The following is a 25,437-nucleotide window of genomic DNA, read 5'->3' on the forward strand; positions in this document are numbered from 1 at the left end:
CATCGCTTTTACAATTTGCTCGTGCTCAAATCGCTGCCCCTTCTTGCGGTTTGGTTGGCCCTGATTACCAAACTGGTATAGTGGTGTGGCGCTGGGGGCCTTCCTTGTTAGCCTTTCCGTGGGGAAGAAAAACAGCACAGCACGTCGCCGAATATTAAACTTTAATGCGCTGCACTTAAATCGGCTTCCTGCCTCTGTCTCCCCCTACATCCATCCCTTTCATCTTTTCTTTCTTTCTTTCTCGTTCTTTTTTATTTTGCTTTCTCTCTCTCTATGTGCAATGCCTTGTGCTTCACCTTCACCTTGTCCAGCCATCTAATAAGGCTGGGCTGTTCAGAGAAAAATGCTTTGTTTCTGGATGCCCTGAAAAACGGGAGAGACAATGTGAAACACGCTAGTTTCTGATAAGCTGGAGTAAGACACCTCGCCTATTGGCCCTCATATCACTATAAATTTATTGTTTCTTTACATTTATTTTTTACAAAGCCTGATTTCCATTAGTGTATGAAAGCCTTTTTTCAGAACTAGTCTCGCATCACTCCCTGTGAGGGTAAATATTGTCTGTCTATGGACACAAAGACACAGTAAACAAGGCTCACAGCTGCCAGAAGGTTTTAATATCCTCCTGTGGCCCGGGAAAAAAATAAAAGTATTAAGTATTTTTATAGTTTTGCTGTAATAAAAGTGCAGTGAAAATAATTTCAAAAATTGTATTTAATTACAATTTTTGTAATAACATACAGTAATGTAGGTTTCAGTTTAGTAGAATACGTGGTTCTTGACATTAAGATCAGAGGCTCATGTCCCCTGCAGAGGCCTTGTGTTGAGTAATTGAATCCATACGGCACTCATCACTATCGAACAGAGGGCTGCGTCACCATCAGTACCATACCATAAGGACGAGCATCGCCATGACATTCATATGTGGTAAAACATGTTGTAGCCTTACGTTGCCATGGATGAGAGAGGATATTTACGTAACATGTTGCAGCCTTACGTTGCCATGGATGAGAGAGTATATTTACGTAACATGTTGCTTCATATGTGTGTATAAATGTTTACATAGTGCCAACGAATTAACTAAGTAGTGCTGATGAATACTTAATGTATTTTGGAAGACTATATAAAATAAATCTATCTATATACAGTGAGGTCTTGAATACACCTGACTAATCAGAAATAGCTGAGAAGCCAACTGTCCAATTACATTTGGTTCTCTGGGGACTGTGTATAAACAGTGATTCCAACACAGACCACCTGATATGGATGTACATACCCTCAAGTTAAAGGAGACAGTCTGCACTGTAACATCGAATTCATTGATTTATTCCAAATCCAATGTGCTGGAGTAGAAAATAATATGAATTCTACCATTGTCCAAATACTTACGGACCTCAATGTCCATATGCATCTGTGAAGATAACGCGCGGTCCAGTTAAAGCACTGCCCGTTTTATTTTGAGGGTATTTTCATACATACTGGGTGATCCATGTAGGAATTGCAATCCTATAACTACATAGCCCCCCATTTTAGGGCAATAATGTATAGCATGCATGCACAGACACACACACATAGACACACCTGTGGACACGCACACTCACACACACATGCATGTGTACATACCCACACGCATAGACACACACACAGACACACACATTTTTAAATACCCACAGTTTATCCGACATTAAGACTGTCCTCTGTGCCCCTGCGATTGCCTCTCACCTCTAATTGTGACAGGACGTGAGGAATAACCTCAAAGGGGAGCAGAAGGTTCACGCCTGTGTGAGCATGGGGCGGAGGGAGGGCTGTAAGGGTGTATCTCACTATTTCCAGATAACAGAGTCAGCCTTAACTCTAGGATCAATATCAATTACACTCCCACAGAACCGCGCATCCAGATGAAACGGTTTGTGAGCCATTATCAATAGTCTTTCTGGGTTTTCTCTGTTTTCTTTTTCCTTTTCATGCTCCCTGAGTTTTAAAATTAGTTTTTTTTTTTCTTTTCTTCTTTTTACTCCCAGTCCTTGTACTACCACGGGTGCTGCACATCACAGCGTATATTTATTTTGCCATTTTGCCCTCGTATTTACATTTGCACGATTGCACTGCAGTGGCGGGAGCCCCGGTCAATAACACTGCGTTAAAAGCGTGACCGGCGCTCCGCGTTCAACAGAGCGTGTCGCGGTGCGCCGGCAGCGGGAAGACGCCGGTCCCGCAGTCTGGTTAATGAACCTATCAGCGTTATTTATTCCTCCTGGCAAACCGGCCTTTACATGACATACGGAGGCCTTCGCGTAACGGAACGACCGCCCCCGGCTGTGACTCACACACCTACATATACGCGGGCGGCGGTGTGTGGAGATTTATGCCCGTTTGCGGGGAACCACACTGAATGTGATAGTTGTTATGAATATATAATGAATATCGCAATGCATGCATACAATTGCGCAACAGTATAAGCAGCCCTGATATTTGTAATTTGCCCTAGTGTGCAAGTAAGTAAAAAAAAAAATATTTAGTGTTTAAATTTGATCATATGCTGTCATTTATTAAAAGTCCTTGCTTTAATATAAAATTTTATCGTATGCAAAGCGCTCAAAAACCCGCCCTAACTTCCACCAATGTATAGCACCCACCTGGGTGATGCACGGCAGCCATTTCACAACAGAACGCAAAATGCTCACCACACATCAGCTGAGGTGGAGAGGAGTGGGGGGTGATTAGGTGGCAGATAGAGGGGAAACCCCCTACTCTTTGTCAAGCATGTCATGGGATATTTAATGACCAGAGTGAGTCAGGACACCTGTTTAACATCTCCTACAGCACAATGTCCCCATCACTGCACTGGGGTGTTGGGATTTATTTGACGAGAGCCCACCAACTCCACTTCCAGCAGCATCTTAGCACTGAAGTATTAACCAAGCATACACCTGCTTCACTTAAGCCACTAGAACAGGATGCATAGTGGCACAGTATGGTTGCTGGTCATTTATTACTTTACCTCGAGGGGGATTCTTATTCCCCAAAGTCTTTAAGCATTCAACGTTTCATTTTTAGCATCATGAGGCACTTAGACGCATTTACATATAATATAACCTTCCATTATCAAAACCAGCTCTGCAATACCAGGGAGTGCCATGACTCATAGCCGTATCAACCGCGTGATATGGGACCAACGGTTCTGAAATCATTCTCTCTGAGCTGCAGTGCAATGCTGTGCTGCTTTCAAATGGCGACTGAAACCTTGATTTGAAGCATGATGGAAGGATGGCTGATGTGAGATGAGGCTCTTTGCATGCCTGATGCTTTTTAATTCAAGAAAGCACTACTGTATTTACAAAAATAATGAATACATCTTCGTGGCAACCTCCCTTATTTCCACCTCGGGAATTTTGAATGTGTGAACACTGCTTCTGAGGGAAGAATATGATTTATTTATCGATGAATCCTTGGCCCGCGCAGCTGAACTCACATATACAATGATAACATACCATTGTACTCCTCTCCTGAGTTTGCAACACTATACAGGCAGATGTGGTTGGAACGCTGCAACATTTTTTTTGAATAATAATATCCATCCATCCATCCATTATCTGAACCCGCTTATCCTGATCAGGGTCGCAGGGGGGCTGGAGCCTATCCCAGCATACATTGGGCGAAAGGCAGGAATACACCCTGGACAGGTCGCCAGTCCATCGCAGGGCTGAATAATAATATGTCTCACCTATTGTATTAGTCTTACATTTAGACTTCAAATCTTATTTCCTTTATTTTCTTTGCTTAATAAGCCAATAAAGTCACAGTTTGACTTTTTCAAAGGTCTGCCAATAGGGCAAGAAGGTTTAACTTGTCAAGCAGGCTAATATTTTAAGTTCAAGGATAAAAAACTTGACAGACTTGTTTTTGCCTGTTCACCAAAGCGCTAAACGAGCTCTACACTTGCACACAAACTTAGTTTGCCTGTCACACTGACGCACAGCACGGCGCACGCATAGGATGATGGGAAAAGTAAGCTTCTTACAGGAATGCACGAAATTGCTTTAAAAAAATAATATAAAGCTAACATCCTGTTTTATCGGTGGGATCAGTGGAGCGTACCGTCTCAACCCAACACCAGATGTCTGGAACCCACCAATTCCTTTCTTTCGGCGCTAATTAGGAGACAAAGATAGGACTAGTGATGTCATCAGAAATGCCACAGAGAGATAATGCGAGATTTCACTTTGTACCATACTCACGATCTCTGAGCACAGAGCCAGACACTATTTAGTCGGAAAACAGCTAGCAGACCGGTAACAGAGAGGTAGCAAACGGGTAACAGATAGGAAGGGGGGGACATGTTATTTACCATTAACTCGAGATGCTTTACAGCATAAAAACTCAGCAGAGCCTATTGTGCAGACGCTTCTCAACTCCACGTCCTGCGGGCCGCAGGGCCTGCAGGTATTTGCTCCTACCGTGCGCTATGCCGCCTGATTTCACTAATTATTTAATTTGCCTGGTTCGGGTAATAAGCTAATTAGTGAAATCAGGTGGCATATCGCACGGTTGAAGCAAATACTTGCATTTATACAGTCATCAGTGCAACACATATCAATTCTTAGTCATCAGACAAACTATTTTTAATTTGCTATAAAATATATTGGAAGATCCTCCCACCCCCCAATATAATTAAAGATTAATCGAGCCTGGGCCCGAGACAAAGTGTTCCAGTTGTCCCCCCTCCCTATCTGTGTCTCTGACTGCCACTATCTTTGCCTGGGGATATATTCCAATGCCGAACACAACATATGAAACAACAACTAAATAAGTGAATAACACAGGAGATGAAAGAGCAGTTGCGTAACTCCCAGATGGGCCAGCTCTTGGCTCAGTCAAACCAGGACAGAACCACAGAGGAAGAGCAGATTCTCCATCGCTTCCTCTAAAGCTTCAATGTTTGTTTGTTTGTTTGTTTGTTTAGAAAGCCCTTGCTTTTCTTGCTAATGATGCACATCTCAGTAGATTTTGTACCGGTTGTAATCACATTCATGGTGGAGTTTGAGGTTTGGATTCAGCACAAAGCAAATGAAAAATGTAACATTATTAACTGAAGAAAATCACATCTTTACAGAATACTGCTTCTGCAAAATACACTGGCAAAATGCGTTTATTTTAGGCATTCTGAGAATTGCCCGTTGCCCTCGTTAATTGTCTGCAACACTTCAAACTCATTAATATTGCAGAGGCCAAGCATCTAGTGGTCAGGGCCTCTCGGCGATATCGTAATGTCCCCGCAGTGTGGCGTGGAACTTGCCGGAGTGAAGCTCCAGCAAGCAAAACGCACCACGTTGAACAAAATACATATAATATGTCCGTTTAAAGCAGCTCCTATGAACTCTTATGACTCCCCGCCCCCATGAGAGAGTAATCTAAAACCAGGCAGCACGCAGAATGAAATTTCTGCAGTCTTAAGCAGGATTACACTCATCTACCATCAGCATTGCTCCCTATCTCTCTATTTTTACTCTTTCTCCATCTACAATTTGCTCTATGTTGACACTCTCCGTTTGCAATCTCTTTCAAATTTCTAATTCAAATTCAAATTCAAATTCACAATGCTTTAATGGCATGGCAAGATGCATCTTATGTTGCCAAAGTGCAGAAAAGAACATATAAACAACATACAACAATGTTGAACACATGAACACATACATCTGTGGCACACAGTGTACAAAGATGAACCCTCTCTTTCTCGTACTCCGTCTCTTTTCTTTTTCTCTCGCCCTGTCTTTCTGTCGGTCTCCGTTTAGTTTGTTTCGTTCGCGGTGCGGTTCCAGGTCCTGAGGCAGGAAACTGAGGGTGTGATGGGTGCGGCAGCTCTGGGGCAGTTCACACGCCTGTCGGACGGAGACCGCGAGGGTCGGCAGGCCCTTTTGCGGGGCTTTTTGAGGAGGCGTGGACGGCCATAGCTCAATCCGAGCGGAAGTAGATTACAGGCCACGCGCCATGTTCCCTGGACGAGGTGCGTACGTGCGAGTAAAATGTGAATAGCAGGAGCTGGTCATCAGGAGGCATCCAGAAAGCCGCTTACATAAGGGCTCTCTGTTCAGCGACGGCGAAACCGTGGAAACCGTACCCTCGCTCTGATTTGCTGACCTCCTAGCTTGCAATTCCCTCCCTTATAAGAACGTGAATTTGACCTAAACCTAAGACTAAATCCATGCTATCGTAAAGTGGTAAAAAAACGATGATATTTACTGCAGTGCTGGATTTGACTTGAGATCATGCTGAAGGTGATGGGGAATCTCCATTGAGGGCTCTCTGTCAGATTTGGCCACAGCCAGATAACTCTGGACATGACGTCTGACAGTAGCGGATTGGTCAGTATAATAGGGCAGCTGAATGCAAGTGGGAGTTGCATAACCTCAGGAGTTCTGCATGAACAGTCCTGAACCCGAACAGGGGATCCCTGAGACAATCTGAACTACAGCTATAGCCTAGATGTATGTATACAGTACTCTGCAAAATTCTTAGGCACCATAGTTTTTTCATATAAATTTGGTCTTAGATGTTTATTTTTTGGCTTTCTGGATTAGTGTGTCAATAGAAAAGAGCAAATTTTAGACTTCCAAACATTCATTTTCCGAAAAAAAAATGTTACAGAGAATTTTTAGTTTTTAATTAAATAAAATAGTATATTAAGTATTAGAGCACATTTCATACAAAAAAAAAGGGATTGAGACTGTCTGGGATTAGCTGGAAAGCCAGAAGCAAGCAAGACAGCTAAAGTCGGAAGAAGAATTGTGGCAGGTTCTCCAATATTTTTGGAAGAATCTAGCAGCTGATTTTCTTATAAAACTGCAGGGCAGTATACCTGAGGGAATTCTTGCCGTTTTATAGGGTGGTCACAACAAATATTGATTTGCTTACGTTTTCAACTCTTTACTGCTATTTTTAGTATTTTTTTTCAAACTGCAAACTGTTCATTTCATTATTTTTGAAAGCATGTGCCTAAGATATTTGCACATTACTAGACATATAGTATATAGGCTATATGCTTGGATATAGAGTTGTGATAGACTGCATGTGTATGCAGTCAAAATCATAGATACAAGGATTCAAATTTCTTTTGCCATTTTTTCCCATCCGACCAACAGATTAAACAATTGACTGAAATTTCCTTTCAAAACATGATAATAAAACTAAGAAAGATTCAATACAAGACAGTTCTGTGATTCAGAGCTTAAGAATTCAAAAAGCTTGTCGCAGACCTACATGTCTGTGTCAGTGACATGTCCATTAAGATGAAGAGGAAACACTGGCTAGTAAATGTCTAGAAGCCAAACAACACAACAGTGCCACAGTGATGCATCGACATCATCAAACAAAACAAGTTGTTAGATTTCTGCTTTTGTCTTGTGAACAGAAAGCCATTTAGAGGGACGGAACAGAAGAGGAGCTGGAAACAGCTGAAGAAAAGCCTGTGTTTTTCCAAGGCACTATTGTCCATAACAAAAGTAAATTAATCACCTAGCCAAATTTTCGGCTCGTTAGTGCCAATTACCTTTGTCTATGTCCCCAATTCAAAAACAAAAGGCTCGCTTTGAACTGGCCTACTAATTTATTTAGTGGATAACCTTTTCCAGAGTGACACCGCTTGCACGTTTTCATTAATACAACTGAAAAATTAGTGAAGCAGCTCTGGCTAAATTCCACATCAACATTGCCTGGCCAGGAACTTGAACCAGCAACCACTGAGTGAAAAGCCCATTTTTCGATGTTAAGACTCCCGGGGTGACATTTTGAAGTAAATAACTGAGCTCCTTAATTGAGTGTCCTACCTTCCCTGTGAAGAAAGGGTGACTGCGGAATGAGAGTCTCTACGGGCGGTGCGGCTTCAGATTAATCGAATTTGGTCCAGCCGCAGTCCCATAGGGTTAAGGCCAGGGGGCGCTGCATTAAATCTCCTCTGTATTACCGAGCCGACAGCAGGCCGGTGACCCTGGAGCGCCGGCGCGGTGATGAAGTGCCGTCGCAGGTCCCGCATGCAAAGGCCCACGTGTGCCGTGTTACACAGGGCGACACACTACTGCTACACGCCACTGTCATTGGCTGCTGCAATGCATCCTCTGCAGTCACTCCGACAGGGACTGATGCCTCACTGTGACCATGTCAGTACACCTTTCCTTTTATGGTAAATGATAAATGGTTGGCATTTATATAGCGCTTTTATCCAAAGCACCGGACAATTAATGCTTCTCATTCACCCATTCATACACACACTCACGCACCAACGGTGATTGGCCGCCATGCAAGGCGCCAACCAGCTCGTCAGGAGCATTTATGGGTTGGGTGTCTTGCTCAGGGACACTTCGACACAGCCCGGGCGGGGGATCGAACCGGCAACCCTCCGACTGCCAGACAACTGCTCTTACGGCCTGAGCCATGTCGCCCCCTTTTAAAGGGGCGATAAGGTGGACAACAGTGAAAAAATATACACTCACCGAGCACTTTATTAGGAACATTTATTACATGGATAAGAGCATCTACAAAATGCTAATGTACCCTGGTGTAAAATCCAGCTATGACCAGCTTGAAATTACCAGCTACCAGCAGTTTCAAAACCTAGTTTATGCTGTTTTTTTTCAGCAGGGTAATTTAATGTGTACTGTTGAAACTTTAGAACAAATTCTGTCAAAAGTAAACAGATGGTCAAACAATGGAAATGAATTGTTATTCAAAATGATATAGATATGCATGATAAAGCACTCCTTACGTTCGCTTGATTCATTGTATCCGAGTAGCTATATCATCGCTCATAGCCTAGCAACACCACTCCATTCTGTCATTAACATGCATAATAAAAACGTTTGAGGCTCGGTTACTGTATCTTCCTTTACGTTTTTTTAAATGCATGAACATGTTGGTAAAACTGTTGTATAACTGCAATAATGCACTAAAAGTCATGCCTTACTGTGAGATACAGGCACTGCTGTGCTGAACTGCATGCGACCGCAGCACAGCACACCCAATATGTCACCATAAGCCACTCGTGTATTATTGTATCATCATTCATGCATGAAGTAGCCTGCCAGATCCAGAGTGATCTTATGACCCAGTCACAGTCAAAGATATTATTATCCCAGTCACAGTCAGAGAGATCTTTTGATCCAAGTTACAGTCACAGAGATCTTTTGATCCGAGTTACAGTCAGAGACATCTTTTGATCCAAGTTACAGTCAGAGAGATCTTTTGATCCAAGTTACAGTCAGAGAGATCTTTTGATCCCAGTCACAGTCAGAGAGATCTTTTGATCCGAGTTACAGTCAGAGATCTTTTGATCCCAGTCACAGAGATCTTTTGATCCCAGTCACAGTCAGAGAGATCTTTTGATCTGAGTTACAGTCAGAGAGATCTTTTGATCCCAGTCACAGTCAGAGAGATCTTTTGATCTGAGTTACAGTCAGAGAGATCTTTTGATCCGAGTTACAGTCAGAGACATCTTTTGATCCGAGTTACAGTCAAAAAGATCTTTTGATCCCAGTCACAGTCAGAGATCACATGAACCAGTTACAGTCAGAGTGATCTTATGATCACACTCTGGTCTCAAGGCCCAAAAGCTGATGCTTTCACTGTTCGCCATGCTGCCATTATAGTGAGCTTATTATGCAAGATGATGTTTGTTGTTATTTTAAGACATTTTATAAAGTTATCACTATTATAATAGTGCATGTATAAGATACGGTTCTCCAATTTACGCATTATTAATCTTTTGGGTAAGTCAAGTTTTTGCAGGTGTATCAGGAGCAGAGGTGCACCAGATGCCTCAAAAGAACATTATTAAGATCTGACCCAGTTTCTTTTGCAGGAAACCTGCAGTTTCTCTGTTACAGTGCAGGTGCCAAGGGAGGGACTACTTATAGCCTAGATACATCTGTAATGTTTTTGGGTTTTATGGGAGCCGGCGCCTTTAAATTTCAACCAGCGACCGTCCCTTTTTAAGGACAGCAGTTTAAATAAATGATGCCTCCCCTCGCCGAACTGTAGAAGAAATTGATGAAGGGAAGCTATCGGTCAATTGAGAATACTAAGTTCCTGCTCCCCTGGAGGAGTAAGTGAACAGTTAGCACATAAGATGCGCCCATAATTGTTATTTAGCTGATGCTTCATCCAAAGTGATTCACAGTTGATTAGACTAAAGACAATCCCAGCTGGAACAATGCATGGTTAAGGGCCTTGTACAAGGACCCAAGAGCTTGGCGGATTTTGTTTTGTGGTTACACTGGGGCTTGAACCACCAACCTTCTGGCTCCCAGACATGCAACTTAGCCACTTGGTTACAGGCTGCCCCTACAAGTCCCATATGTCCACAATCCACAATGTGTCCATACAATTATTTATTCTTTTTTAAAATAATTACCCTCTTCTTTTGCAGCTTGTGGCTTACTGCAAACCCAGCTGTTTACCTGGAACACAGTAGATTAAAATGATCCAATCCTCCGTGGGCAACTTCCTATTGCATGTTCTACAGGCCACAGAGAACTACAGGAGAGAGTTAGCACCAAACAGTTGAAAGCACTTCCCCGTTCCCTGACTCTCTCAAAACGCTCAGCACTGCCCACTCCAGGGTTGCAGACGTAGGTGCGGCAGGGCTCACGTTAATAATTCCACTCGGCCTATGCGGGTGACCCAGCATGTCTCCCATTTCTACATTCACACCTCCCTCTACACACCCAACGCAGGATTTGAGCCCACGACTCCCTGGTTACAAACCCAGCTCCTGACACCCTGTCCTTTCCAGAAGCTTGGTCCCCTGACTCACAGACTGTAGAGAAAATATCGACCAGTGCCTGTGATGTCACCCATTGACTATCAATGGGCTTGCGAAAAGTGTTTTGAAACCACGGAAGTGAAGTTTTCGGGCGACCCCATTTCACACAATTTGGAGTCAAAGACAACACAGTAGGGAAGCCCTTATGGGCATGAAGTCCGCTGAGTGTGCCTCGTCTGCTAAACGTGTGAGATGGTGACTTGGAAGGGCTTGCTGAACTGAATTGGCACCAGACCTGGGTTAAATATGTAATTGCATCGGATTCAAATATCATTCTTTACTCGACTGATCTTGCCTGGTGCGATTGAGCTAACCAAGCAGACCAGAAGCTGTGGTTTGCACTTTTTGAGAGCATTAAATAGGTTTCAATACACCAGACAAGCTCAGTAATGCATAGAAAAGTATTTGAATCCAGTATTTGAAACAGTTATGCATTTTTAATGCAGGTCTGATTGCCACTTCCCCTATTTACATTCAGTCGTGTGTGAGTGCATATCAGTATGGCAAGTATTAGTGTGTACACCTGTGAGTCCGTATCAAAGTGTTTGTGAGTGGGTATTTTTAGGTGTGTATGCATCTGTGAGTGTGTGAGCGCGTATAAAAGTGTTAATGAGTGTGTGTATGTGTGAGTGTGTGTATGCCTGAGAGTGTGTGACGTATCAGGGCATTTATGAGCGTGTGTGCGTCTGTGAGTCCATATCAGAGCGTTTGTGAGTCGGTATTTTTGGGTATGTATGTGTGAGTGCCTGTCCGAGAGTGTGAGAGTGCATATAAGGGTCTTTGGGAGTGTGTATATGTGTGAGCGTGTGCCTGTCTGAGAGTGTGTGAGTGCATGTAGGGGTCTTTGGGAGTGTGTATATGTGTGGGCTTGTGTGTGTATGTGTGTATGGATGCATACTGGGGTGTTTGTGAGTGTGTGTGCTTGTTTCACACCTGGCTTGGTTAAATGAGGTTTCTCAGGAGGAGCTGAGGGTGTTTTTGGACACAGCATCCCGTTACTGCAGTGGTGTGGAGCGCCTCAAAGGGCAGACACGTGATCTATCTATCTGAACTCTCCTCTGCAGCTCTGGAGAAAACCAAACACAAAGACAGAAATACTAGAGGGGGAAAGGGCACAGACACACACTGCCCCTGCCTGAAGCAATAATCCTTCCCTAAATCCACCCTATACTTTACATTTACATTTCCTGTGTGCGATTAAACTCGGAACAACTGCTAACTTCTTCACACAGATAATTGCCAAAATACAAAATTGACTGTCAGGTGACGTCCTTCTAAGACCCAAGACATTTGAAATACCTAAACATGACAGACAATGCCTGCTATCTGATTTGTTGCTTCCCTGTGATTTATTTTTAAAGATAAGAACTATTACATTGATTAAAGTGTTTTACAGCAGCCAAATAATTGGCAACTTTTGTTGACAGTAGAATCAGAGATTGTTGGGGTGTTGATGACAGGGTCTGGTCTAATGCTATTGTTTTTAGAGACTGGAGACTAGACTAAATTAGCTTCTATTGCCTGTTCTCATCAGCCATTCTTATGATTTTATGTTCTTATGTTAAGTTAATTTTGGCAACTGTGATGTCATCATGGCGTGATGGAAAAAAAAAAAAAGGATTACAGGGTTGCCAGGTTGTTTTTTCTGCCAAACAGGGATGGGAATTTGACTTATTTTCAGTGCCTGAGTAACCAAGGGAACTGGAACACTAGATTGTGTTTTGAATGTTGCTTCTTGGGCAGCAACAACACTATCCTTTTGTGGAGGGGGGGGGGGGGAGATGTATCCGTTAGTCTTGCACTGTCTGTCTTGAGAAACTTGTGTTTATTGTATGCAACAAATGGTCATTATTTTTATTTCTGATTCAATGTGCAGTTTTTCTTCTAATCTCATTTACTGAACAGCATTGTTGAAAAAAATACAACAGCTGAGATGGCCTGATGTCATTCTTGACATTTGCAATTGAAATTTCACATTTTCCACTCTCATTTATAAAGTTTATCTTATTAACTAATTTTGTATTTCTACGTCATATTCATTTGTGAGGTAAATTGTTGAAAAAAGTGTTTTTTTGTTACAGGAATGTAACAAGCTAAATGGCTTTGCAATATCATTTCTAATGCTAGCCAAGTAGTATATTTGCAGACTAAATTACCTGCATCAGTGACTCGCAGAAATGTTCCAGAAAAGCTCTGCCAGTGTCAGATTATATATACAGCATATAGGCTATTATGCAGTAGGCTAACACATAAGCCTGCCCAAAACTGTTGTCAGGAAAAAAAGATGGGCTATGGCCTAGCCTCAATCACCATGGTGCCCTAGCCGGCCATTTTAGAGAATAACAATTTCCAAGAAAAAAAAAAAAGCTAATTTAAACAGTTCAAGGTGCTGATTTGAATTCTGACACCCTAGAATCGAGTGGGACTTGATTGCAAGTATCCTTGACGACGCCAAAAATGCTGAAACCGCTGCTGCTTTAGAGTTGCAAAAATGAAATGCTGCAGAAATGAAGACTGAGGACAAACTGCTAAAGTTGCAATGTAAAAATGAACTATCAAAACAAAGCTGTTAATTAAGCTGTATTCAAATGTATGACCAAGTAGCCACTTTTTTTCAGCAGTCTACTGCATTTTGTCTGAGCTGACCTTGTCTTTTGAGTAATCAAGCACTTGTGACCATCTCTACTGCCTAAGTACTGGACCAGTATGCAACATCGAAAAACTTTAAGATAGCTGCTCAGTGCTAGAAACAAAGAGCATTGTGGGGAGACAGAATTCAGCAGAATGCATTGTTGGTAGTGTAAATGCATTGTTGGTAGTGGGACTGCATTGTTGGTAGTGTAAATGCATTGTTGGTAGTGGGACTGCATTGTTGGCAGTGTGAATGCATTGTTGGTAGTGTAAATGCATTGTTGGTAGTGGGACTGCATTGTTGGCAGTGTAAATGCATTGTTGGTAGTGGGACTGCATTGTTGGTAGTGTGAATGCATTGTTGGTAGTGTGAATGCATTGTTGGTAGTGTAAATGCATTGTTGGTAGTGTGAATGCATTGTTGGTAGTGTAAATGCATTGTTGGTAGTGTAAATGCATTGTTGGTAGTGGGACTGCATTGTTGGTAGTGTGAATGCATTGTTGGTAGTGTAAATGCATTGTTGGTAGTGTGAATGCATTGTTGGTAGTGTAAATGCATTGTTGGTAGTGTAAATGCATTGTTGGTAGTGTGAATGCATTGTTAGTAGTGTAAATGCATTGTTGGTCGTGTGAATGCATTGTTGGTAGTGTGAATGCATTGTTGGTAGTGTGAATACATTGTCGCGTGAATATTATTGGAAGAGGGAATGCATTGTTGGTAGTGTGAGCTGTGTAATCCTGTGTAATAGTGTCAACCTCCACCTTTTCCAAGCGGCTGTTGTGATGTTGGAAGGCGAATGTTGCGAGGGTGACGGCCAAAATCAGGTCAGCTCCTTTAGTTAAATTCACCCAGAGTTCCCTGCTCTTCCCTGTCACTGAGCAGTGGCGGGGCGGTTTCTCCCGAGTCGGCCGATTAATGAGCGGACCGACACGGGCATCGAGCTGCCGCCACCCTGCCACGGCACGCTCCAAAACCCCTGTGGCTGAACCTGGGCTGGGTGCCCGCGACCCCCCCGCCCCACACCCCACACACACCCCACGCCCTTCCCTGTGACCCCCCCACACACACACCCCATGCCCCTCCCTGTGACCCCCCCCCCCACACACACCCCACGCCCCTCCCTGTGAGCCCCCCCCACACACACACACCCCACGCCCCACCCTGTGAGCCCCCCCCCACACACACACCCCACGCCCCTCCCTGTGACCCCCCCCACACACACAACCCACGCCCCTCCCTGTGACCCCCCCCCCACACACACACCCAACGCCCCTCCCTGTGACCCCCCCCCCCACACACACACCCCACGCCCCTCCCTGTGAGGCCCCCCACCACACACACACCCCACGCCCCTCCCTGTGATCCCCCCACACACACACCCCACGCCCCTCCCTGTGACCCCCCCCCCACACACACACCCCACGCCCCTCCCTGTGACCCCCCCCCCACACACACACCCCACGCCCCTCCCTGTGACCCCCCCCCCACACACACACCCCACGCCCCTCCCTGTGAGGCCCCCCCCACCCCCACTCTCTCTCTTTCGAGCGAAGGGCTGCGTCCGTCAGCAGCGCCGGTTATTAAGATTTAATGTTACGCAGCTGACGCAGCCCCCACCCACCCACGCACCTTCAAATTTATGACTCTTTTCTGAGCAGGGCACTCCACTCTTTGGCTTCCAAGTCCAGTATCAGTATTCGCCCCCAAAGCCTGATTTATGCTTCTGCGTCGAATCCACACAGAGGCTATGCGTAGCCATGTTCCCTACACCGCAGCCTATGGAGTAACCTGACGCGCACCTACCCAGAAATATAACTACGCGCCATAGCTTCTGTACGGCCTAAGGTGTAGGGAACGCAGCTACGCGTAGGCGGAAGTTAAACATTCCCTCCTGTTTTATATGTCTCAGGCTGCTCACAACAACGACTCAGTGCTGGACCAGATAAGTCCATGCGAGCACAATTGCGTTGAGGAAGAAGTTATTTTTAGGAGAGGGAGGGGGTGTTTGTTGCAACCCCCTCACCCTTGGCACTGGTCCAGTCACTGGCCTTCCTTGGTTCGAGCCCCACCCAGGCCTTTATGTGCGGAGTTTGCATGTTCTCCCCGTGTCTGCGTGGGTTTCCTCTGGGTACACCGGTGTCCTCCCATAGTCCAAAGACATGCAGGTTACGTTAATTGGAGAGTCTAAATTGCTAAATTGTTAACTTTTTGGGTTACGGGTGCCGTCCTATGGCTGCCCACTGCTCCTAAGTAACTAGGATGGATTAAATGGGTCACATGCAGAGGACGTATTTCATTGCCTTAGAAGCTAATGACTATAGTTGAAGTTGAATCTAGTATCCTTAACGACACTGCCATGTTGCCTTTAGCAGTTAAGCTGGCGTTAGGCGCACACACCTAATGAGTTCTCAGAGTTCAATTTAATTTACTTTGCTTGCATTATGAGGGTCCAGTTTACAGCCAACAAAATGGCCGCTTCTTTGCTGAATCATGAGATCAATTATAACCGACGTTAAAAAAAACTCCACTTACCAGAATGAAATAACAACTTCCTGGCTGGAGTTTGTGGCTTTGCTAGATTTGAAAAACAGAGTTCAAGTGCACAGTGCAGGGAACTCTATCAATTGTGTGGTCTTGATGGCCCTCTGGTAATGAAGTAATGCTCTCAGAACAGTGGAATTAAACCATATGTCCGTGGCACAGAGACGGATATCTGTGCAACCTGTGACAAGCGCGGAATTGACTACAAGCGGGACCTGACCGACAGGATCTCCCTGGGGGCTGTGTCTGTGTTTATGTGTGTGTGTGGGGGGGGGGGGGGGCAATTCCAATTACTGTGTAGAACCTGTGGCTCCTATCCTTTTCCACTGCTCAGAGTGGCCATCGCGTGTGAACTCAGTCAAGCGGTTGGTGAACGAGGGGGGCGACTTGACGAGCGCCCTACCCGCCACGTTAGCGTGAAAGAGCCACAGAGCTGGCGGCTGGAGGCGGGCACGGCGCCATCGCGGTGAGACGGGTGCGGCCCGGGAGGAGAGACGCTAATGAGACTGGAGCCCATAATGAGACTGTGGGAGAGATGGGAGATCACACGCTGAGAGACGCGGAGCCAGCGCACTCCCCCATGTACACGTACACACACGCTAACGCACACACGTACGTTACCATACACATACACACACTAACTCTACTTACTTTACTTACCCGTGTCAACACATACACACTTCTCACAGCACCAGCACACTCCTTCTCATCCACACACACACACACACACACACACAATAGCGCACACGCCCTCTCCCAAAGTGTTTGTTTCTGCCTCTCTATTCGATTTTAAATTGGCTTTTTTTGGCTTGAGAAGTACGCGTACTTGGATGCTGTCCAAGAAAATTCTGAAATTACAGAAAACAAATTAAACGAGGAAAGAAAATGACAAGTACATTAGTCATCTTTATATTTAATGTTCTTTAAAAATTAATATCTATGTTTTCATAATTTGCATTTCTCTCTTTTCATTACCCAGTCTGGACCTCATCGCTGTCTCCATTCTCACACACTTAACTATAACAGTTCTGCACAATATTCGATAATTAGTAATGGACTCTCGCTGGTTCCCTGCACGCTCCACCGCAAGTTCAAAGAGTTGATAGTGTTCGTTAGCAGCAGCCTGCGTTAGTCAGGTCTGTGATTTATAAAAGACTGAACACTAAAAAAAAGTGTTTTAATGATTTGTAATTAAAGGAGTAACAGACCTATCAACATAGAGGATCATTTGCGCCACCAGAGGCTTGTATAACTGCATGAAATCACTCTCAGAATCCACATAAATCCCTCATCTCCCTGCAGAAAAGGGACATTGTTAAGACTTCAAGGCTCAAAAAGCTATTGTATGCGCCGTCAGTTCACATTGAATTAAGTCTGGTGAGTGAATCTCATTCATAAACCCAACGGCGATGATAACGATCGGTATGTTTGTGGCTCAAAACGGGAAACGTGCTGAACCGTGTTGGGAGGTAATAAACGGCATCATCGCGACCCGGCATCTCGTTTGCGTTGATCATCACTATGGCGGCGCTGCGGAGGCCAGATTGAATGGAGTTGAATGGACGCGAAGAGCGCCATTACGCGACGGATTAGCAAAGAAATCAGTTCCGGTTTCCTTGATCCCATTAAACCATTGCCAATTTGAATGCGTAATCTGCTTCAGAGAGTGAAATCATTATTAAATATACGACAGCATTTTAATAGGCTATTAAGAATGTATCCCCATTGTGCAGAGGGGGTTTGTTGCATTCTGAAATAATTCATTCATCAATTTATTAAAGAATAGGCTAACCAATATCTGAAAAATGTTTTTCTCATAGAGAATTCAACAGGATGTGCACAAAAATTAAATACTTTTTTCAAAGATAACCTGAATAATGGAAACGTGGCTGTAGTATTGTCTAAGATCTCCTGTGTCATAAATGCATGTTTTGCATGAATCACCTTCCCCCGAGTCTTCACGCTTCTGAAGGCGTTAAAGAACTAACGGTCTTTTCAGTGATACATTCACACTTTCTTTGCAGATAAAACAATGTTCCAATTGTCCATCGCATGTTTTCAAAAACCCACTGTTAATTCGAGAGATAATACTATTGATAGGATAACTAATATACTGACTGATGTATTTGCTCTTTGATTTAATGACATGTTGTACCTTTCTATCTTTAGATTACGAGCGCATGTGTTGCCTTGGTAATTTCATGTTTGCTGATTGAGTGAACTCAAATATGACTGGGTTTTTCTGAGTGGACTCCCCCAAGCAGGCTATCCCTAGTCTGTATGAAGCAGGCCTAGTAATAGTTGCCATTAAAAATGTAAATAATGTGTGCGTGTGTTAAAGAAGTAACGGTCTTTTCAACACTGTGTGTGTCTGTGTTTAAAGTACAATTGCCGTTTCAAACCTGTGTGAGTGTGCATGTGTGTGTGAGTGTGCGTGTGTTAAGGTAGTAATGGTCTTCAACCCGGTTAACCCGGTCTTAAAGATGCAATGGTCTTTTAAATACCGTGTGTGTGTGTGTGTGTGTGTGTGTGCGTGTATGTTTAGCGGCTGTGCAAACACCTGGGCAGGTGCTGGGGCCATTTCTTTCCTGGCAGCCGGGAGGCTGGTTAAGGAAACTGAGCTATAGGTTCTCCAGCGCCTATAGAGCCACAATGGCTCCCGGAGGACTCAAAGGCAGGCAGAGAAAGCAGGCAGAAAAGGCAACAGTTCTACCGCAGTGAGTACTGTGACCTGTCAGAGCAGTGAAGTATGGCGCAGCCTACTTCTGCTTAATGTTCCTGCTGGCCTCTTCATTTCTCTGCAGAACGCACAGCACTCCCTAAAACCCGTAGCAACAAAGGAACGATTTCTCACCTTTTTTTTTTCTTCCAACTTTTCCGGGCGACTACATTTGTCCTTGCCTCCGCACGTGCGTAGACATGACACACGCGTGCTGATGAAAGTCCTCTCTCTCTCTCTCTCTCTCTCTCTCACTCTCTCTCTCTCTCTCTCTCTCTCTCTTTCAGGTTCAGAATGTGGACTCGTGCGGAAGTGAACAGAGGGAGGTAGAGTGCCACCATCTTGGGCATTAGTGAAAAATCCGGACCCAGGAACTCGGGGAAGTGAGCCCGAAAGCGAGACGTTGGGGAACATCTCGGTGCAGTTTTCTCCGTTGCCCAGAAGGTGAATCCATAGCCGCGCGCAGAACGCAGACACCTCATTGCCGCAGAGGGTCCAAACCCGTACGGCCGGCAGCGGCTTCCGGAACGGTCTCCGAACCTCTAAAATGGCCGACCCGTACCAGAACAACGTGTACCAGCATAGCGGGGGGGACAACACCTACTCCACCTTCGGAGAGGGCGGTGGGCGGGACGGATACGGGTACGGGGGGGACTACCCGGCGCAGGACGAGGACGCGGCCAGCGACGCCACCGAGGGCCATGATGAGGAGGACGAAATGTACGAGGGCGAGTACCAGGGCATCCCGCACCCCGAGGAGGTGAAGGCCGCCCAGCGGGCCGCCCGCACCGCCCAGACGGAGAAGGCCCGGGCCGCGGGGGCCGGGGAGGACGCCCAGGAGCTGGCCGACCAGTACGAGGCCATCATGGAGGACTGCGGCCACGGGCGCTTCCAGTGGACCCTGTTCGTGGTGACCGGCCTGGCGCTCATGGCCGACGGGGTGGAGTGCTTCGTGGTGGGCTTCGTCCTGCCCAGCGCCGAGAAGGACATGTGCCTGTCCAACGCCAACAAGGGCATGCTGGGTAAGTGCGAGCGGTGACGTCGTTTTACACCGATCCATTAACCGACAGAATCGGGCTGCTGAGGTGTAAAATCCAGGATCAGGGTAGAATTCCTCGCCGGCTTTTTGTTCCAACCACCTGAATTGGCTACATAGCACAATTCCTCAACCAGAAGGTAGAACTAATGGGTGAAATCAGCTGGTTCACAGGTGGAAGAAACACATGGCAGGACTTTCTGACCCTTGGACTTTAAATCTCTGTTGGATTGCATGAAAACCGTGGATACTAACCAAAGTTCTGATATAGCCTTCACATTAATGAATACAAGCTGTTCATGATTATACTCCCTAAAATTGGAACACTTATACTTTTACACTTACAGTATATTGAAGGCAAATAAATTATCAAGAACCTCACAATGTACAGGCAGATATACTTAAATATAATAATTATAGATATTTTTAAGCACGAGACACGAATATATTACATTTTCCAAAAGAAGTCTACATACGTATAATATATAGTATTGCGGTATACTCGATTTCCAAAAGGGACAGTGCATGTACAGCAGGTGTTTCAGGTGAAATTATAACAAAGAACATTTAAACAACCTTAAAAACCTTCTCTCCAGTATTATCGCTGGATGAGGATGCTCAAAATGGATGAGTGGATTTGGACACCCAATCAGCAATACTTCAAGTCTCTTTATAAACACCACAACGTTCAAGATGTTCAGCCTTTTGCACGCTGATGTAATTTTGACAAATCGACAAAAATAGGTCTGGAGGAGCACGTTAGCAGGGGGACAGCGAGCACTGGGGAAAACGGTTCCTTTGGAATAGAGCTCGGGGGAGACGCTGGAGGAGCCAATAAACACTGCTGTCGATTTGCAGATTAATCTGGCCGCCTTCCACACCCCACTTCCATCGATGAGTCTCTGCCTAACAAGGGAGTGATGCAGCGTCCCGCAGTGAAAAACACAGAATAAGACGCGGGAGGTTTGCCAATGCGGCGGTAATCAAGGAGAGCGCGCGCATTGCGTTTGGGTTTGGCCCCCTGTCAGAGACGCAGAGAGGCGCGGGGCCCTCAGCCCTGTCTTACACACACTGGGCGGGCACCATCTACAAGGCCCAAGGTCTAATCTTTCTGGTCATTGCTTGGAACTGTACTTCCCCTCTAGGGTCATTCACTGCACTTGTCCCTGGTTATGCACTTTGTTGTGGACAAGAGCATCTGCCAAATGTCTGTAATGTAATCGAATGAATGTAAAGGGAGGGGAGTAGGGCTGAAATTCACCATTGCGACACCGCCACTGTAGAATTTGTTATTGTCCAGCAGTTTACTAATTTATCAATTTCAGTGTTCATTCCTTTAGAGAGAAGTGTGGTTTTACCCTTCTGGCAAGAAAACAATTTGACCCCTTCCCTGAAGTGTTTTAGGGAGGAAGGAGGACAAAATTGAATTGCAGAAAGCAATAAAAGTAAACGCATGAAGCGTGCGCGCGGGGCTAACACTACAAAATGGAGGGCGTTATGAAGTGTCGGGTGTCTGCAGTTGTTGGTAGCGGCGCGGACAGGGCGCAGACAGCGAGGAAAGCAGCCGGTGGGGTTTTGGTGTCCTGCTCGAGGGCCTGAGTCAGCAGGAGGCGCTGAAATTGATCACCTCTTCGCTGACCTTGTGAAATGAACAAACACGACGCCTCTCTTCCACAGGACTGCCGGCTTGATGCTCCACACTCATCACCGCTAAGGCACTTCATGTACTCTGTTCCACCCCGGAATCTGCATCGATCACCTCCGTCCTCTCTCTCTCCTCTCTCTCTTTCTGACTGTTTTTCACTGTCCATCTCTTTCTGACTGTCTTTCACAGTCCCTCCCCTTTTCTTTCTTTCAAAGTCCCTCTCTTTTTCTTACTGTTTTACACTATCCCTCTGTTTCTTACTGTTTCACTGTCTCTCTCTTTCTAACGGTCTTTCACTGTCTCTCTCTCTTTCTAACTGTCTTTCACTGTCTCTCTCTCCTTCTTACTGTATTTCTCTGTCTCTCTCTTTCTAACTGTCTTTCACTGTCTCTCTCTCTTTCACTGTCTCATCACTGTGGCTCCACCTCTGCCCATCTGCCACGTCTGTAACTGACACGACTTCAAACTGACGTTTGAAGGAGCAAGGACATTTAATTTGCCTAATTCATTCCCTTGACTTCCCCATCCCTCGATGGGTAGAGCTAGGGGCAAGAAAAGGTGGAAATAAATATAAGAATAAGGGATTGGAATGAGCACTCAATTTTTCTCAGAACAGGCTTGTGATGATACCAGTTACACACCTCATTCTGTTAAACAACCATTAGAGTCTTTGCTAAGGATCTTGATGAGTAGAATCAGGTGGGTAACTGCCTGGTTGGAAAAAAGCCTGCACCCACACCATCCCTCCCCAGGTAAGATAGAGTATCCCTGGGCTATAGGGTCGGCTCATATATGACCTCCTGTGTAGCCAGGAGCTGGAGTCGCCACCATGGCACCATCTGTACTGTGACTCCATCTGTAACCCTTTCTACTTTCCTTTCCCAACTAAATAAAGTGAAAAAAAATAAAAAAGTGAAAACAGTGGGTGGACTGTGTGCCCCTGTTGAAAAAAAGCATAAATACCATATCCATGGCAACTTGGATATGTTAGCAATATCCACATACTACCCGTGCATTGAAATTTGAACCTGTAACCTTGGTTACAAGCCCAGGTCTCTAACCGCCATGCCAACAAACCTCCTCATTTAAAGATACCCTGCATCCCTTGGGTCTGTCCTTGATGCAGTAACACCTCTCGAATCCAACAACAAAAACACAAGAAGGAATAGAACAGATATTGCAACATGGCAGCACTTCCTCACCAGCTCCAGAATAAAATTATAGTTCATATTGTTATTGTCATTGTTCATTATGTGCTGACAAATTACAAAAGCATGGTGACAGATATAATAGCTTTGTGAATTCATGTTCATAATTCCTGGTGATTGGATGTTTGTAGTTTCATTATTTAGGCTGATTTGTTCTCTGTGTGTAGTCTGGGTAAGTAACCATAGGCCAGCTGTAAGTGACAGTTTCATGATGATATAGGCAAATTGCTGCCCTGGAGTTATTCGTTTATACAACAGCGGCTTTTCATTTCCTGATCTAGCTGGTGCCAGGTTTGGGTGGGAGGCCGCGGAGCGAAACGCGGTTAGCCATAGCGTCACCCAAGGAGGGAGGGACTTAATCAGCAGGGCCTTGCCACTCAAGAGGAACTCCTCTGTTTGATTGGGCGAGTGAAGTTAATGAGTGTATGGTTCTGCTGGAGGACTGCGGAGTGAGAGAGGCATCAGGTGACAGCACATTTTCCGGCGGAAAGGCGGGTTTGGCTAAACTCCTCAAATTTATACTCTCAGAAGTAAAGGTACGAAAAGCATGCATAAAGGTACCCTACAGGTGCATAAAAGTGTACCCCTAGCCAGCAATATACAATTACTTTGCACCTCTTTTGCTTGGAAAGCACTTATTTGTAACAAAAGAGAGAAATACTGTACTTTCAGGGTACATTTGGGAAAATTGTAGAACAAAAATGTACCTCCACTGTCACTTTATTTCTGGGAGTGTAGCAGACACAAGAAGGGAAGGGCCAACAAATACAAACAGGGAGAAGGATAGTAATAATAGACAAAGAAAGAACTGGTGTAGAAATGTATTTCTACCATTTTTGTAGTTTAGTTGTCCAATTTTGTAGTTTATTTGCACCAATATAATATTTTGTCTTCTAATGTTCGACAATGGCAGGGCTCCTTTAAAAAAGCATGAATAACAGTTACATTTTAAATTTAAAAAAGAGGAGCTACAGCCGAGGTGGCACATGGCTAAAGTAATGGACATTGATGCAGGCATCAGTTTGTCGCAGTTGCACACCGAGGACTGGGGTTCTGTTCACATGGAGTGGCGTAATTGGCTCACCGCTCTGAGGGCAGAGGGAGGATTCAGCAAGGGGGAGGGGGGGGGGGGGAGGTTAGTGAGATCGGCGCATACAACAGCACCCCGGGCGCCTCGGAAATCACGGACGCACGTGGGACGATGCGGCTTGGAGAAGGTGCTGTCGTTCTCAGCGACACCTGATCCATCCGGGCCACCGAGGGAGGGGGTGTGGGCGGTGCATCCCTAAGCTAACGCACGGAGAACTGGAATAGATAGGGCACAATTGGGCTACCAAATTGGGAGAAAATGGGAAGAAGCGGAGAGGTTCCGGTGACGGGGAGGTGAACGGGCCTCCGCCGGCTCCAGAGCTCCGTCTCCGGGTCGTGACTCCGCGGACGGGAGGTTTCCCATCAAAGCGGCGCGCGGGCGCTCCGAGCTGACAGCCGCGCGCGGGCGGGGGGGGGAGTTACCGCCGGCGCCCATATGGCCGGCCCGGACCCCCGCCTCTCCTCCACCGGTCTCCCCGCGGCGCCACCATCTGCGGCGACATCTCGTGCGAACGCGTCACGCCTGCCTGGTAGAGGTGGCGAACGCGTCACGCCTGCCTGGTAGAGGTGGCCGGGACGGTGCGCCGTGACGTCTACCGCTGACACCGAGGGCATTCTGGGCCGAAAGGTATGCCCTTCCGGGAAATCCAGCAATGCCAGCTTGAGGATTCAGCTGGTCAAGCTGGTCATAAGTTGGTCTAGCCGTTCAACTAGCTAGTGCTGGCAGCTTGTCTGAGCTGCTAGGTGGTCACTCAGGTTTCAAAACATAGCTTGAGCTGGTCAAACCATGTCAAGCCGGGAGCTGGTCTGAACTGGTCAATCAGCTACGAGCATTCTCAAAACCTAGCTTAAGCTGTTCTTTTCAGCACTGCATCAAAAAAGAAAATGCAGTTTATGAATCATTCTCTGACTGGTTGTAAATGACTGAACCAGCCATCATCATTTGGACACACTTCCTTCTGTTTCCTCTCAAAGCCAGGTTTCAAAAATTAAAACTCAAGACAGAATTTCTGCTTTGAAATACAATAACACACGAGAGGACAATCATGGGCCCTCTAAATAGTCACTTTGGAGCCATAAAAGCTAAGTTTATAGTTTCAAGTGTCTTCGACCATATTTAATGTTTGTGGTTTTCGCAACAGTGCCATTAGCACAAGCAAAGCTTTTTCCAAAGGAAATACGCCTTCAATCGTATTGCCTACAACCTAATATCATTCTGACTCGGTCATTAACTTCCTTATTTCCATTTTTTGCGCATTTTATAATGCCGTTTTTATGCAGGGCATTCTTAGGGCATTGGAAAAATTAAAATCCCTCAAAATGGCGTCAGACGGTCAGGTACAGCAAAGACCGACTGAAAATTGCTGAGCTTCAAAACGACACAGTATATCTTTTGCATTGACCATGACCTGTCACTCCCTTGTCTGATGGCTATTGGCCCATTCTGTGAATGATATATGGAGCCATTCAGTGACCCAGTAAATCTAATAATCTCTCCAATCTTTCTGCCTTCTCCTTGCACCGACTATTGGGATTTTGGTGTCTATAGGGAGATTTTGGTGGTGGAAAAGGCATGTCCTTCTTCAAAAAGGCCAAAACTGTAGTCAGAGGCATCGTTCTCAGCTCGAAATGTATTGTGCACCATTTCATGTGAATTCAAGTCCAGAAGATTTACAAGTGAAATGAATGAAACCTGCAAATTATACATTAAACATTATACATTATAAGTCCTGAAAGGCAGCCACAGGGTGCTT

General features: G+C 45.3%; 1 protein-coding gene across 2 annotated transcripts in view; it reads left to right on the top strand.

The window, feature by feature from the left end:
• LOC133111396 (synaptic vesicle glycoprotein 2B-like) overlaps positions 1-25,437 on the top strand; it is a 51,605-nt gene that overhangs the window by 16,370 nt on the left and 9,798 nt on the right. For both annotated transcript variants that reach the window (XM_061221724.1, XM_061221725.1), the window contains exon 2: positions 18,993-19,727. In XM_061221724.1, coding sequence (XP_061077708.1) covers positions 19,253-19,727 — 475 coding nt within the window. In that variant the 5' untranslated portion in view covers positions 18,993-19,252. The remainder of the gene's footprint in view (positions 1-18,992; positions 19,728-25,437) is intronic.

The sequence above is a fragment of the Conger conger genome, chromosome 15, assembly GCF_963514075.1.
Source record: "Conger conger chromosome 15, fConCon1.1, whole genome shotgun sequence".
Taxonomy (NCBI): domain Eukaryota; kingdom Metazoa; phylum Chordata; class Actinopteri; order Anguilliformes; family Congridae; genus Conger; species Conger conger.